Source organism: Ambystoma mexicanum, chromosome 12, assembly GCF_040938575.1.
Source record: "Ambystoma mexicanum isolate Mex_15411 chromosome 12, UKY_AmexF1_1, whole genome shotgun sequence".
NCBI classification, from domain to species: domain Eukaryota; kingdom Metazoa; phylum Chordata; class Amphibia; order Caudata; family Ambystomatidae; genus Ambystoma; species Ambystoma mexicanum.
The window spans coordinates 651,069,369-651,084,394 of record NC_090936.1 but is presented as its reverse complement, the minus strand read 5'-3'; the positions used below and the strand labels follow the sequence as shown (position 1 = coordinate 651,084,394).

Genomic DNA, 15,026 nt, shown 5'->3' with positions numbered 1-15,026 from the left:
ACCAGTAAATAGTCCCTGTTCGCTATTGCGCAGTGTAGGATAATGTACCTTCCCTCTGGATCGATGTAGCTCTTGTGGAGTACAAACTTAAGTGACCTGTGGCTCATTGTCAATACCCCTCTGGCGCGGGTCGAATAAGCCGTGAAGTACCTGTGTGGACCCCATGCAGGTGCGATGCACCTGGCTAGCGAGCCCCCACAGTGTGTTTCTTGCAATAGTAATATCTTGCAACCATGTCTGTTGGCGTGGGCTATGATTTTGCGCGCCTTGGTGTAGTTACTTAAACCCCGGATATTCCAGGACATCACTGTTGTGGACATTACAGGGGACTAAGGTACATCCCACAACCGCCGTAGAAACTTACACAGTGAATGAGGAGAGCTCCCACGAGGGCGCCCCAATGTCGTGCGCCCCTGTCATTTAAAATATTGTTACCCCAGACCCCAACCATACCACCCCCTCCCTCACTGCCCACCCACAACTTGCAGTGGAAATCACCCCCCCCCCCGGATGCACGCGCCAACAACTAACCCGACCATCACCAGGAAATAAGGGTCGGTGGGCGAAATCCAACAGGGATATGCCCTTTCCAGGGCCCAACTGGGGCCAACTAGCAGTAGCATCCAATAAAACATACACATTGCAATTGCAGTGAGGTGCGCTGTTGCCGTGTGGACGGCTACTTAAACATTGCGTAAGACAGCATAAACTGTCAAATAACAGGTTTCTGCGGAATACAGAGTTTTTGTAGGGTCCCAACGCTAGTCTCCAACACCCAAGCCGGGCCACTGCCCGTAAGTATATTAAGGGTACCCAGACCGCATGGTTGATGATAGAAAATTGCCATTGACCCATGCACATTGACGGATTACCAGTCAGGTGAAGCAGTGACAGACTAAGCTACATCTGGTCAGTCAGCGCCGGCGTGGTCAGGCACCGGATTGTGGAGTGGTATGTGAGCCTCGATGAATTTTGCCGCTTCATCCGGGACAGTGAAAAAGTATAGTTTATTATTGTGAGTAATTTTGAGACGTGCCGGGAACAATATGGCATACGGGACATTGCGTTCTCTAAGCAGTTTCTTAACCCCAAGGAATTGGCGCCGCTCCTGCTGCACTGCAATTGAAAATTCCGGGAAGATCCTGATGGTGTGGGACTCATGGCGCAAGTCTCCCCTCTCACGGGCCAGCCGGAGGATAAGGTATCTGTCCCGATAGTGGAGGATCCTGGCAATGATGGGCCTTGGGATATCCCCCGGCTTGGGCCGCGGAGACAGGGCCCTGTGCGCACGCTCGACAGTAAAGTACGGTGAGAGATTTGGGTTGCCTAGTAGATCCTTGAGTAGAGCTTCAATGGCATCTTCCATGCGGCCCTTAAGTGCGTTCTCAGGGACCCCAATTATACGTAGGTTATTCCTACGGGAGCGCGATTCTAGGTCGTCACACTTGGCCCTCACACTTTTCATGTCGCGCGACAGGGAGGCGACGGTATCCTGCAGCACATGAATCTCGTCTTCGTTCGTGGATATCCTACTTTCGGCCTCGGTAATTCTGGTGCCTGCCTGGTCCACTCGGGTTTTAAGAGAAGCAACATTGGCGTTAATGTTGTCCAATTTTTCGTGGAACGAGGCGAAGTTCTTGGCCATGGACGATGCGTGTCCCATCTCCTCCCTCGGGACTGATTTGGCAAATCTATCCATGGTTCCCCTCCCAGAGACCCCCTTGGTTTTATTTGGCATTGTGGATAGAGACACAGAGATGGCAGATGGCCGCTGGGGCAGACGACGGAGTGGAGGGACCAGTCGAGGGATCCAAACAGCGAGCGAGCGGCTCCCTGATAGTGAAGCCGGACAGTTGTTTTATAGAGGTCCCCCTCCAATCATGACAAAGAATACTGAGTAGAAGCCGCTAGCCAGGTGGCCCCGGTGGAATGGGAATGTGCAGGCTCGGTACCCCACCGGGCCCGAGACACGGCGGCCCCCAGTAGCTCGTATAAGGTGCGGTCCGGGCCCCCAGTATGGGAAGCGGTGCAGCAGCCTGCGGGCAGAGATCCAGGTCCTCCGGGGGTGCTCAGATGACACGCAGGGCAGAGTGAGAGGGCCAGGATTCATAGGAGCAGGCAGACCAGTAGATGGGGGTCCACCCGGTGCACCCCCCCCGCTCCTCACCTCCTTAGTCCAGTAATGTGAGCCCCACAAGCTCAGGGTAACCAGGCTCCAGCCAGCCGCCTAGACGAGATGAGTGCTCCGGCGCTGTATGCAAGGGGAGAAGTGGCAGGCGGGGTCCCAGTCCGGTCGCCACGCCAGGACGAGCGCTCTGGCGCTGATAGCAGGGGGGAGGTGGGGTCGCCCCCCAGCAGGCCACGTGTTGTCAAGGCGGTCAGGCTCCAGCGCAGCCGCCGCACAGAAACGAACGCTCCAGCGCAGACTGTGGAGGAGGAGGCGAGAGCATGCGGGTCCGGCCGCGGACCTCCGCTCGATGGTGTCCTCAGGGGAGCTGCCACGCCTGGCGGCCAGAGGCCCCCCCAGACGGGCAGTCGAGGCCGCGCGCACGGGCCCCGCGCCCTGCGGCCGCCGCCCGCGGCCGATCAAGGAGGGCAGGGAACGGGAGCCAGGCGCCCGCCAAGGCCCGGCGTGCCAACCGCCAGCAGGCCCAGAAGTCTCGTTCGCAGGCCTTCCGGGGCCGATTCGGGTCGGGATTGCAGCAAGATTGCCAGAAGAGAAGGGGCAACAGCTCCACCAAGGATAAGGCAGTGCAGGCAAAAGGAACCGCAGTTGATGACGGATTTCAGCCGGAGCCACACGGAGCTCAAGAGCTAGGCAGATCATCTTGGGCTGCTCCACAGCGCCACCTCCTGGTCCCCAAAGATTTAAACAGAACCTCATTGCTTATGGAAACAAACACAGGGATTCATATAATCCGACACAGGCCAATGACAGCTACAAAACGTTGTCTAAAATAGCGCACACTAGTCCTTAATTCACGCAAGTCACGGAGAAAACGTATTTCTCCTTCATTGCTGGGTTGGACCATATCAGCAGAAACACTCTCCTACCAGAAGGTCCAAATTACCTCACTTTGACACGTCCTCATAGAACCCAGCCACTGCTACACGCTTAGGTCTGAGATTTAACCTTAGTCTAGAGACGCATTACTATGAAACCCTGTAGGGGGAAGTGGGCAGGTGGGTCTAGGTGGTCTTACTTGATTCAGTCAAACAACAACAACCAAGTATTTTACAAAATGCTACTTTGAAAGTGGATACGACTCTGACATTGTACACATTTTTAATTACTAGTTGCAGATATTCCCTCTAACCTCATTTGGATCTTTTCAAGGTAAACGTTAAGTCAACTTGGTCAGTTGATGCAAATGGTCCTCTGCTGTGGTCATTAAGTAATTCACAATGATATTCTGTATGTTGGCAGCAAAGCCCAGAAGAAAGATGGAATGTGTCAAGTAGTTACATGGCGAAATAATAATGCTATAGGAAACATGAAATGTCAGACTTTTTGATAGCCAAACCAACTAGCAAAATCTAAGTAAAGATATTTGGAACAAAGTACAAACAATAGTACACACAGGCATATCTCAATTTGCTCAGGGGTACAGCAGTTAGTTAACTGTAATGTAACTTTCAATGGACTTACTGTGGTTGTAGTAATGACAGTTGTTAGGCCTGGGATAAACACATGGATGTTCAGTGTCACAGTCCCGGTTTGAATTAGTCCTGTAGATGCTCTTGTAGCAGCCCCAAGTAAATTGTCATCTGTTATGTACACCAATAATTTGTAGTCCCAAACCTGGTCCAATCCATTGGTGTAGTCAAACTGCGCTCCAAGAGTTAAACGCGTCACATTTGTGCCAGCACTTGGTGAGAAAGTGAAATGATTGTTTATGTTACCTACAAATAAAAAACAGGATAGGTCGTTTTTACAAATAATAGACATAATTTTTGCTATAGTAAAACTATCCATCTTAATTCAGTCTGATCTCTTTTTGTAGGGTGCTTGCACTGCAAGCATGTCAATACTCTACAGGTGGCACCTCTTACCTCTTGGGCCAATAAGCTTAAGTACATGCAGGCATGACTTTTTTCACCATTTGACAGGAGACACTAGAGCCCTTCTGTATCGAGGCCATATGTCAGTACCTGAATTGGCTTCTGTGGATATTTGGTAGGTTTACATATTCATTTAGAAGCAGATAGCCCCACACAACTCAAATAGTGGCGCCCACGCCCAGCAAATGAAGGAAAAGCCCAACAGTTCTTCTCAAAACATCCCCATTTGTAGAAATTCATGCCCGAGCGCCTAGCAGGCACCAAATCACTGATGAGTCCTACCTCAAGGCTTGACTACATCATCATATGTTTCTAAATTCACTTCAAGTCACTGTAAGAAAGAGGGAAACACTTAATCCAGATCAGGAATGTGGCACCTGGATTCTAGTAGGCCATCAAAAGCAGAAGGCTTTTAGTGTTTCCCAGAAAGGTTGCCCACAAATACGAACGCCAATGGGAGAACATTCCATACAATGCCATCAGTTGATGACAAGCTCTTTCTGAAAATGGGTTTAAAATAAATGTAATTTAAATACCCTTCACATGTAAGCAGATGCCAACTGAAAGCCCCAAGAATGGGGTACATGCACTCCTCATCTATTTTTCAGGTAGCAAGTGATCTTACTATGGAGACTATTGTGAACCAATAAGGAGCCTGCATACAATTATGGAGGCCATCATCTGCCAATGAAGCTGGCCCCTGAAATAGTGAGGTATTTTTACATTTAAAACAAATGCATTCTAGAGCTTCTGAAGACAAAGTCCACGTTTTGGAGGAGCATTCATTTAGAAGTTGTTCTTGCAGTTAATCCAGATGGGTTCTTGTTATTGCCTATTTACATTGACCCACAAAGGACCACATTTGTCTAAAATGATGCACCTAGTGACTTATGTCCACCTTGCTTTCCATGAAGAGTTGAGGGCCAAAGAGAGAGCCTTGTGGGCTGTCAGTTGGTCTGCATTATAATTATTACACCTAAAATGGTTTCTATAACTATTGGACAAGGCACCAAAATACTTGAAGTCAAGGGTTTAGCCGCATTCCATACACAGGACACGAGTTCATTGGCATAGATAAAGATGGTCATGGTAGGTAAAATTAAAAAGAACTCATCAACTGCACAATAAGATACTGTATTATTAGTTCAGAAGGCAGTTTGTAGTACTCCATAGTCTAAAACACATTCAAGGTAGCATTTTTATGGACCATGATTTTTGTCCTAAATCTCCATGCAATACAGGTATACAATACATATGTTATTGCTGTAAATCTTTAAATTGAGGATAAAATACAAATGTAGGGAAAGTAAAGCTTTTTTGCATGATCTTAGAGAAATGTTTCCCCAAATAGCGAAAATTCCGTTCTTTCTGGCGTTAAAGGAAGACATTAGCTGAAAATGTTTAAGTGACTCAAATGAGGGTAGATTATAGGTTACTGTAATACTTGCCATCAGAAGAGCTGTAATTCTGCCTAGGCCTTAGAAGTGACATTAAGACTACAGAGTCCAATTCGACCTTTGAGTAGAATATATTTACTAATTGACCGAAATACTTATGTTGAGTCTATACTTCTAATTGTATCCAAGTTACCAAACAGACATACCTCCCAATTATCTGCACTATGCAATCATGAACTGTTCCCACCCATGGTCTGGTTCTATAACACTCCTGGGCAAACAGGCTCTCAAAGACCAGGGATTCGGAACACGAGAATCTGCTGGAACACTCCGGGAGAGAAAAACAATTTACGCAAGAGGTGTACATCCAGTAAATTGTACCCAAATAAAGGCGCAGGAGCTCCAAGGCGGCTTTGGTCAATGCTGCACACCTTGAGATGGAAGCAGCCTGTGTTGTCTGGAAACTCGTGAAGTTCCCGCACACCAACAGGGAGACAAAAATAAAAACTCCACCAATAAAAAAGAACTGGACTCATCTTTGGAAGTCGGCAAAGGCAGAAGCTCTATAACACAAACTGGAGCATTAGACCGATATTGTTGTTCCGTACGAGACCCACGTGGAAAGAGGGGACTGGGCTAAATGTACGATATCAGTCAGTCTGATGTATTTTAGTATAAAATCCACAATAATGCAAGCATTTCAATAAATAAAACAAAATAAAAACATACAATTCAGATGATCGTTATTAAAAAGTGGTTGTTTTCAGAAATTTCAAATGGAGTTTTGGTTACAGTTAAAAACAGATCAAATCTATATCGAATTAAGGTTAGGTAAGCAATCTTAACATCTGTTTCTTGCCCACCATGCTCTTTTTTAGTATTGACCCTATGCCCATATCGTGGAACTATCATGTGCATGAAAGAAGCAGCCTACGGCTGGTGTATGTACATGATGTTCAGATTTCTGTAAATTGGGAACATCCATTTTCTTCTCAAATAGGAATATAGTGGACTACAGACTAAGAATGGGATAAGTCTTCTTTTACAGTTTGACAGTTTTTACACTTACCATGATTCCGACTGACCACTTCTCCGTTAACACTGCTAAAGGCAAGTCACCAAATTGAAGTACCAAATAGAGAGTTTTCGCTTCTCTACCTTCTATTGAGATTAAGTATTGTTCAATACCGAAATACAGTTTGTAGTCTAGGTACCTATAGATGAAGCCCATCAACATACAATGTGAGATTGTTCTACTGTAGTACCAGTCTATACGTCTGTAAAATACAAGCTTTAGCAGCTACCCCGGGCCCTTTGACCCCATGACGTCTACGTTTATATTCAGATTTGATGCCATAACATGGACATGTCGCATTCAGGGGAGATTCTGCATGCCTTGTTAAGCAACAACATTCAATCGGGCTGCACAGTAAATTGCCAGATGGTTTGAAGACTTAAGCTTTAGCCAATATAATAGATGTTTGAGTTTGGCATCTTAATCAACTCCGTTTATCCCTAATTCCAAATGCAGCAGTAATGGTGGAGAACTCTTTGGTAGCGAGAGCAGCTTTTAAAGGGTTTACATTTCGGTGGACTCTTAAGCATGTTAGTAACCCTATACTTCAGCTCTGTACTGTGCAGAGTAATCTGCACAGGCTCCCAGCACAGCCAGAGTCTGTAGGACTGTCCCGCCACCAAATCCTTTAGAAAATGTGTGCACTGCTCCCTGTGTCTCAAGGAGAATAGTGGAGCCTTTTTATGGTTTCTCTCAGGAACCTCTGTATGATCTCACTCTCTGTGAACGGAGAGTGTTTGAGTAGAAGGTGTGCGTGGTAGTAGGAGGAAGTAATAGTGCAGATGAGGGAGCAATAGTGCAGAGGAGGGAGCAATAGTGCAGAGGAGGGAGCAGCAGTGTGGAGAAAGAATCATCAGCGCAGAGAAGGAAGCAGTAGGGCAGAGAAGGCAACAGTAGGGCAGAGAAGGCAGTTTCATCAGGGAGAATGTAAAAACATTTAAGGATGTGGAAAAGCGTAGAAGGTGTGAGAAACCTCAGAGGGACAGAGGAGGAAGATGCAAGGAGAAGGACTGAAGGAGAAGGGAGTAGTTAGAAGCCAAAGAGTATTGAGAGGAGAACACAAGGAAGTGAGATGGAGAGTATGACATGGGCGAGATAGAAAGGAGACTGAATCAGGATGAGTGTCTGCAAGGCACAATCCAATACCCCTTTTAAAATGAATAGCACCCATATAGAGTAGGGAAGTCCTACAGTCTAGGAAGTCCCTGAGGGAGTTTGGCTGCATTCTGCCTTTAGATCCTCACTTGTAGTACTAGTAAGGACTTAGTATATACTGCAGATTCCACCATACTTTATAACCTAGGGTATATGGATGTCTGGTGTCTGGGTTAGGGAGGATTGGCGATTTTTAGATGAGAGTGAGAGGGACAGCCCTAGGGCGCTGAAAAATCTAATAAAACCCCTTCAACAGAGTATTTCTTGCACCATCGGCGAGACTATAAGAAAACCTATTAGCAAAATATAATACAAGGAGAGCCTCCAAAGTGTGTGGTTTGCCTGTAGATTGCCACATGTGACTTTGTACAGATGGTTTCATGTGCGGTCATTTTATTTGACCTAAAGTGGGTAGGGCTAAAGTGATGACTCCTGTGGAGTCATCACTGATACCAGTGATGATCTCCTCCCACATGGGTGGGGAAGGCAGCCGCTACCTGATCCTAACCCTAGGGGTGGTATTATGAGGGATGATCGTGTGGGGGGGGGCCCCGACTATCAGGAGGAAGTAATGACTCCATTGAAAGAGATACAGTATTCTTAGCCGGCGTCCCTGAAACTGTAACCTCTAAAAGAATCTGAGCAAAATGCCATTACATATAAGGCTTGCTTAACATTTCCTATTTCTCACAGTCTTAATTTAAACAAAGATCCAAAGCAATACAGCTTTACAAAGTCTAAAACTCCCATGGACTCCAATTCACATAAAACCTATAGTACTGAGACGAGGTAGAGGAGAAAGGAGTTCATGTCGAGCAGAGTACACACCAAGCTAAATGTGCAGACTAGTTGTTGTAATTCCAGTCAGCTGTTTGGGACATTTAAACATGGTGTGCCTTTTTCGAATGGAGAGTAGAGAAGAAGAGAGATGCAGAGCGGGCACAGCGGAAAGCAGAACCGAAGGCAGGCACATGCGAGGGGGCTATGCTGACAGTGGGAGACTTCCTACCGGAAAGTGGGGAGAACAGGAACAGCATAGCAGATCGGCGGGAGACCGCTGGGGAACCAACAGCAATGGAGAGGCTGCTGGGACGCGGTCCCTTTGAGGGTCAACAATTCCGCCAGTGGGTGAAAAAGAAGTCAGCAGGAGACCCGCAAGAGGGTCGGCAGAGCTGGGATTGCTTTCTCGCAGCACGGAATTCGCCACAGCTAGACGCCAAGGGTCAGAAATGCGAGCCAACACTGGTGAGTCTGCCCAAGAGTACTGGGCGTTCCGGGGTGTACCGACAAAGACTGAATTTACCCAAGTCTCCATATATGAGATGTCGATAGGAGGAAAGATGGAGCAAATGTTGGCAGGAGCAAATTAACTTTAATGAAGCAATTGAAAGCCAAGAGCTGTATACATCTTCATATGTGGGAAATCAAGATGGGGAAGATTGGAACAAGTATTGCCACAAGCCAATGAACACTAATAATGAAGTTAACAAGCAGAGCTTGAACAAGTCTCCATTAATGGGATGGCTACATGGGGGGAGTTGGAACAAATAATACCTGGAGCCAATGGAGTATACACAGTGAAGGAGTACAACTGTGTCATACTTGAAAGGAAAAGAGAACAAAGTATGCCAAGGGATCTGAAAAGCCCAGAGGGGACTTACTGGCAGGGGAGTACACCAGGTAATCCATGTAGAGTATGTGAAAAGAAAACTCATTGTGGACATTGTGGGAAAGGTTCCTGGCAGCAGAGTATACCAGGAGGCCATCTTTAAGTTGTTGTATAGAAAAGACACTGTTGCCATCCTTTCAATCACCATTTTAGGGAAAAGACACTTTTGCAATCCTTTCCAACACCATTGCTTGAAAGAGACACTGTTCATCATCTTTAAGAAAGGGTTACGTGAAAGAAACATTTCCACTTATCTTAAAGGAACATTGTTTGCGCAGAACACTTGCAACATTCTAGTTGAGACAATTCAGGGTAAGGGAATCATCCCCTCGATAAAAGGAATATTTTGTTGGATTTACATATTTGGTTTTTGCACACTTTTTGCTGAATTTAAAGCAGAGCCATTTTCTTTGCACCTTTTGATTGTGTGTTTTGGTGTGAGGGTCAGATATATTTTTGACACAAGATCCGCTTGCTTTAGTTTTATTTTTTCTGGGCAGGGAAACTCTTTAGGACAGGGACATTTAGGCTTTTATCCCGACACTTTTTATTTTAATAAAATGGCTAATGTTAAAAACATTACAACTTTGTGTCTACCTCTCATTTCTGACCCCTCACACTACCCAATGCAATCCTTTATATCAATCTGTGCATAACTGAGCGCACTAGGTTTTCGTGTTACTGTTTAGTGAAGAATGGCATGATATTGTTTCTGATATGGTGTGATATGGTGTGATTAGTCAGAGCAGGTCTGACGAAGCAAGGGATTCAGTCACTTCTCCCCAGAGGGAGCCTTTCCTTGTAAGGCTACAGAGCTGAGCCCACTACATGATACCCTCCCCAGGGGTAGAGGCATGCAGGACCTCCCTGCCAGAGACTCCAACCATGGGGATAAGGACTCCCGTTCTGATGAAGAACTCCCTTTCCTACCCAACCATGCCTTTTCTGTTGGGAGAGAACAAGATAAATCTACCTACATTTGTTATTGTGGTGTTTCAGAACAAAATAAGTACCTGTTGGGTACAACGATGAAGAAGATCCATGCAGTTAGAGAACAAGTACCTGTAAGGTACTGAAATGAAGAAATCCAAGAGAGGCATAGAGAATATGGCTCAGACACTGAGAAAGGAATCCCTAAAGATGCTGGGGAAGCCCCAGAAGAGCGTCATAAAAGTGGGAGGCTAGAGCATGACTGCTAGCGAGACCTGGGTGTTTCAAACCAGGTCCAGGAGGGATGCTGGTGAGAATGCAGACACCCAGACTGGGGAAACTCCTGGACGAACAGGTGCCTGAGGAGCACTCTTCCCTAGACAGCATAGCAAGAGGGTGTGTGGCGGAGTTCGGCCCCATGACGGACACACCAGTGAGAAGTGGTGGCCGAGAACAGGGAAAAGAGGAAACCCCTCTCTGAGTCGAACCCACTTGGTGGAAACGAACACCAGAGCGTGACCGGAGAGGGAGCAGAGCAAAGGACGAGAGGCATCCGGATCCATGGTGGCTGAGACGGGGAAGAGAGGGGAACCCTCTCAGTGCCGATACCACAGAACGAAAAATAGACTGAAGCGTATCCAGAAAAGCAGTGCAGACAGGAACAAGAGCCATCATGACAAGCATGAGAGAAGCACAGAAGGAGAATGCCCACCCAGTGACACGGCCCCTATGCACAGAAGGTAACCTGGAGAGCAGGAGACCAGGGGAGAGAAGCAGTCATTACAATTGGCATATTCAAAGTCGGCATGCTACCAAGACCGAATATAACGATTCAAGTAATCTTACTTGTCTCAGTACCAAGGTAGAGTGAGAATAACTACTGGGCTAATCATACTTGTCCAAGTAAAAAGGAGTTTCGAGAATAATTACTGGGGGCATCATACTCGTCCCAAGGAGAGGACCAGTAATCAAGAAAATCATTACTGTGGGCATCATACTCATCTTAGTGAGAAGACTAAATCAAGAGAGCGAGAAACATCACTGGTATCATCATACTCGTGCAAGTGGAAAGGTTGATAACAAAGAGCGAGAATCACCATTGGGCTCATCATACTCGTCCCAGTGAGAAGGCTAATAACCAAGAGAGTGAGAACCAATACAGGGGTTACCATTGTTACTTTAGTGAGAAAGTGAGTGACCAAGAGAGTGAGAGTCAACCAGAGAAAGAGACTTATCTACGCCTAAGAAAGACCAAAATATTCAAAGACGATGAAACTTTGATCAAAGGGATCTTTCAACACCAGGGGAAGGCGAAATCCAAGGACTGGGAAAATCCCCTTTATGAACTGAATGAACTTGTGCAAAAGATAGCTAAGAACTATCTAAGGATTCATTATTGAAAAGGAACTGAGCGGAGAAAGCTGATCCAGGAGTCATTCTCCTGGTTTTCAGTTAGGTTCACAATAACCAAGGTTGGGAAAGTCGCCTCAGGAGAAGGGTGTCATTCTCCTGGACATTAGTTGTTTTGTCATGGGGGTAGTGTCAGCATAGTTTAGTTTTGGACCGAGGACAGACTTTACTTTTGGACTACTCAAACTAATGACAAGCAACCTAGTTAGTTGTGTTAGGTAGGAAGCCCATAGATTAGGAAAGTTAGGCATTTTCCTAGTATTTGAATAAACGCATCTTGAAAATGGCAACTTCTAGTTTGTCTCCCCCTTCTGATCCTCCACAATGGCCAGGTAGTGGACACAGGCAGGGGTGATGGAAGCGGGCATTGACCACTCCCAACAGGGGGTAGGTGGTCTAACAAGGTTTTTATCAGAGCCAGTCCTGCCCCAGAAGAGGGGCAAGGGAAAAGGGAATTTGGTGGGTCACAGACTCTGTTCCACCATATGTGCCATGGTTGCTACACCGGTACCATTTTATCACCCAATGCCTTACTGCTTTCATGTTGGCCTAGGTTATTTTAGTATTGTTACAGAACTTCAACTACCAGCATGCCCAGCAACCACCCGAGACAATAGCAGAAAACAGGAGTTCTAGCTCAAACTCATAAACACACTTTCAATGAACTGAATGCTTTACCGACCCAGCAGTACTCACTGCAGAAAATGGAGACAGCATCACTCAACGAACACTGGACCACACAGGGTCGAAGACGAAGGCGAATCCCACAGAAGAAAATGTGGCAGGGCCAAAACGGGGTTATGAAGGCTTGCCATTTAAAGACTCATCCCCCGAGGGAAAATAGAAGGCACAGTGGTGTGGGCCAGCAGGAAGAAAGGATAAGAGCTGAAAATGGAAAACAATGTAAAAGGTGTTCGGGTGAGATAAGTTAAAGTGGAGGTGGAAGTGGACCGAGAGACCAGGCAGAGGATGGATGGCAAAGCTGAGTGCTGAGGAGCTAGTGTTGGTGCAGCTAGTGTTGCTGCAGGAGATTGTTAGGTGAGGTGTTGGTAGTGAGAGAAGTGGTACCAGATAGTGAGAGTGAGGCAATGAATAAGTGAGTGCCTGTGAGAGTGAGTGTAGCAGGCTAATGAGTGGGTGTTGGGTGAAGAGGGATGAGTGGGAGCAGAAGGGAGGAGAGGAGGTATGAGTGGAGAGAAAGGTTGAGCAGACAGAAGAGTAGAGAGTGAGATAGAGGATAAAGGAAGAGATAGAGTGTGGGACTATCAGAGGCAGAAAAGAGCAGAGTGGAAGGGGCAGAGAAAGAGAAAGCGAGAGAGAGGGGGAGATTGAGAGGGAGGAGAAGGGGCAAGACCAGGATACAAGAGGGAGGAGTGAATACCAGGCAACATATGGGACATGAGAGAAAGGGAGCAAGTGGGTGAAAGATCAAATGGAGTAGAGCGTCTTGTTGGCACAATCAAAAAACCTTGCCATTGCTACTGAAACCTGGAAAGGAACTTTAGAGTTGGGGATCTCTTAGGACGTTGCTAAGGGAATTAGGCAAATAAGGCTTAAGGCTGTGGCCTTTAGGCCCTCACTGCAGCTAGACTGAATAGATAATATGTGTTACTGAGCTTTAGCCAGAAATCCTCTTGGGGTTTTAGAGAAGTCTAGGGTAGGGTTTGGAGCCCACATGAGGTCGAAGGAGGGAGATGTTGTAGTGTAGTCTTGTCTTGTCACTGGCCTGGGTGCTTGCCGTAAGAATGTTGGTGCATGGATGCAGCTCAGGAGAATGTTGAGTGGATCTGTGTGTGAATGTTCTGAGAGTGTCAGTTGGGGGCCTGAGCTGGGATGTTTGGATGGCCGGTGGGTCCACTCCTTTGTTAGTTATGTTAATATCCATCCATGTTCCTGCCAATGTCTATATGTGACTGTACATATATACAAGAGAAACTGGAGTAATGTACATGATGTACATATGTAAAATAAAGTCTTGCCTGGAACCAATCTAGACTCCACAGCAGACCTGTGCTTCAGTGATGCATCCTGAGGTCTAGTATAAGGCTTTACAACAGGAGGCCCAAGTAAAACAAACAACTAAAATACCAAACCATTTGAGTTGTGTTCAATAAAGTCCCTCTAATCATATTCGGAGTCTGAGAGATTGTAAAGTCATCGGTGACACATGTGTGGTGAATAGTATGTATGATAAACAGAAAATTCAATTAATTTGCTTGTAGCTACATAGAAAAGCACCATGTTTGTCAAGATGGATACTTCCATATCACTTGTTTTAACCTTCACCTGAGGAGACTGTGGATGAAGTCTCCTGTCTGACCTGTGTGGTAATGGGTCTGGCACACACAGGCTGGGCATAGTCAATTGCTATGCAATGCTAAGGCCAGGGTAGCTGTTTGAAGGATATGATATATGAAATGATATGATAGGTTATTTATAACGCGCTTAATAGACAGAGGTTTCTAAGCGTAGACCTGGGAATCAAACCTGTGTTGCTCAGTGTCTTGCTTCCAAGGCGAGCACGTTGCTGCTGAGCTATTTTCCCGGGATCTCCTAGCGTATGCCACAATACCCGACTGATCGGACCGGGGCTTGCCACATTGTGCGAGAACATGCCCTTGACCCTTCAAGAGAAGCCCCAAGACTATATGAAACATCCAAACACAAGCACCTTTGTGGTGCAACAGTTTCCAAAGTCATCAAGTAGAGTAGCCGCATGCCTTCCATCTCCCATAATGTGTTCTTGCATATCATTCATGATTCCTAGCAAGCCAACGCTAGGACGACCTGGGAAGAAGGGTTTAACCAGTCCTGAACTTTAAGATCAAACTGTGTCAGAGTTGCTAGAGACCAGGAAATGCCTGGTCCATTGTAAAGATACTGCACCCTGCATTCAAAGACACTTCTCTTTGCCAGAAACAGGAGGACCCCTAGAACTCTGTAGTTTACACATTTGCATGCATGGCTGAGCAATACCTTGTGGGACGGTGAAAAGCCGAGCTCCACCGCAGTATATCCCTGCTCCTGTTGTTCACAAAGTAGAATTCTAAAACGGTAGATGGCCTTAAATAAGACTTGCACTGCAGCTCTGTGCATAGAGGGCAGAACAACAAAGGTATAAGGGAAGCCATGGACGTTCGTAGCCTAACCAATTCAATTCATAGATTGATCAAAACAACACTTTAATTTGATTAAGCCAGCCAGTCATCCACCTAAAATGTGAGCCTTTAGACATTGGTGTAGGTGTTCGGAAACAGACGGAGCTATGGCGAGAGTGCAGGTGAAAGCAGAAGGAAATTGAGATGGAGAAGAACGAAGAGAGAGCGAG

At 46.3% G+C, this 15,026-nt stretch overlaps 1 protein-coding gene across 1 annotated transcript in view; it reads right to left on the bottom strand.

Moving 5' to 3' along the window:
• CDHR3 (cadherin related family member 3) overlaps positions 1–15,026 on the bottom strand; it is a 642,490-nt gene that overhangs the window by 245,810 nt on the left and 381,654 nt on the right. Inside the window, exon 14 of the mRNA XM_069630086.1 lies at positions 3,650–3,903. Coding sequence (XP_069486187.1) covers positions 3,650–3,903 — 254 coding nt within the window. The remainder of the gene's footprint in view (positions 1–3,649; positions 3,904–15,026) is intronic.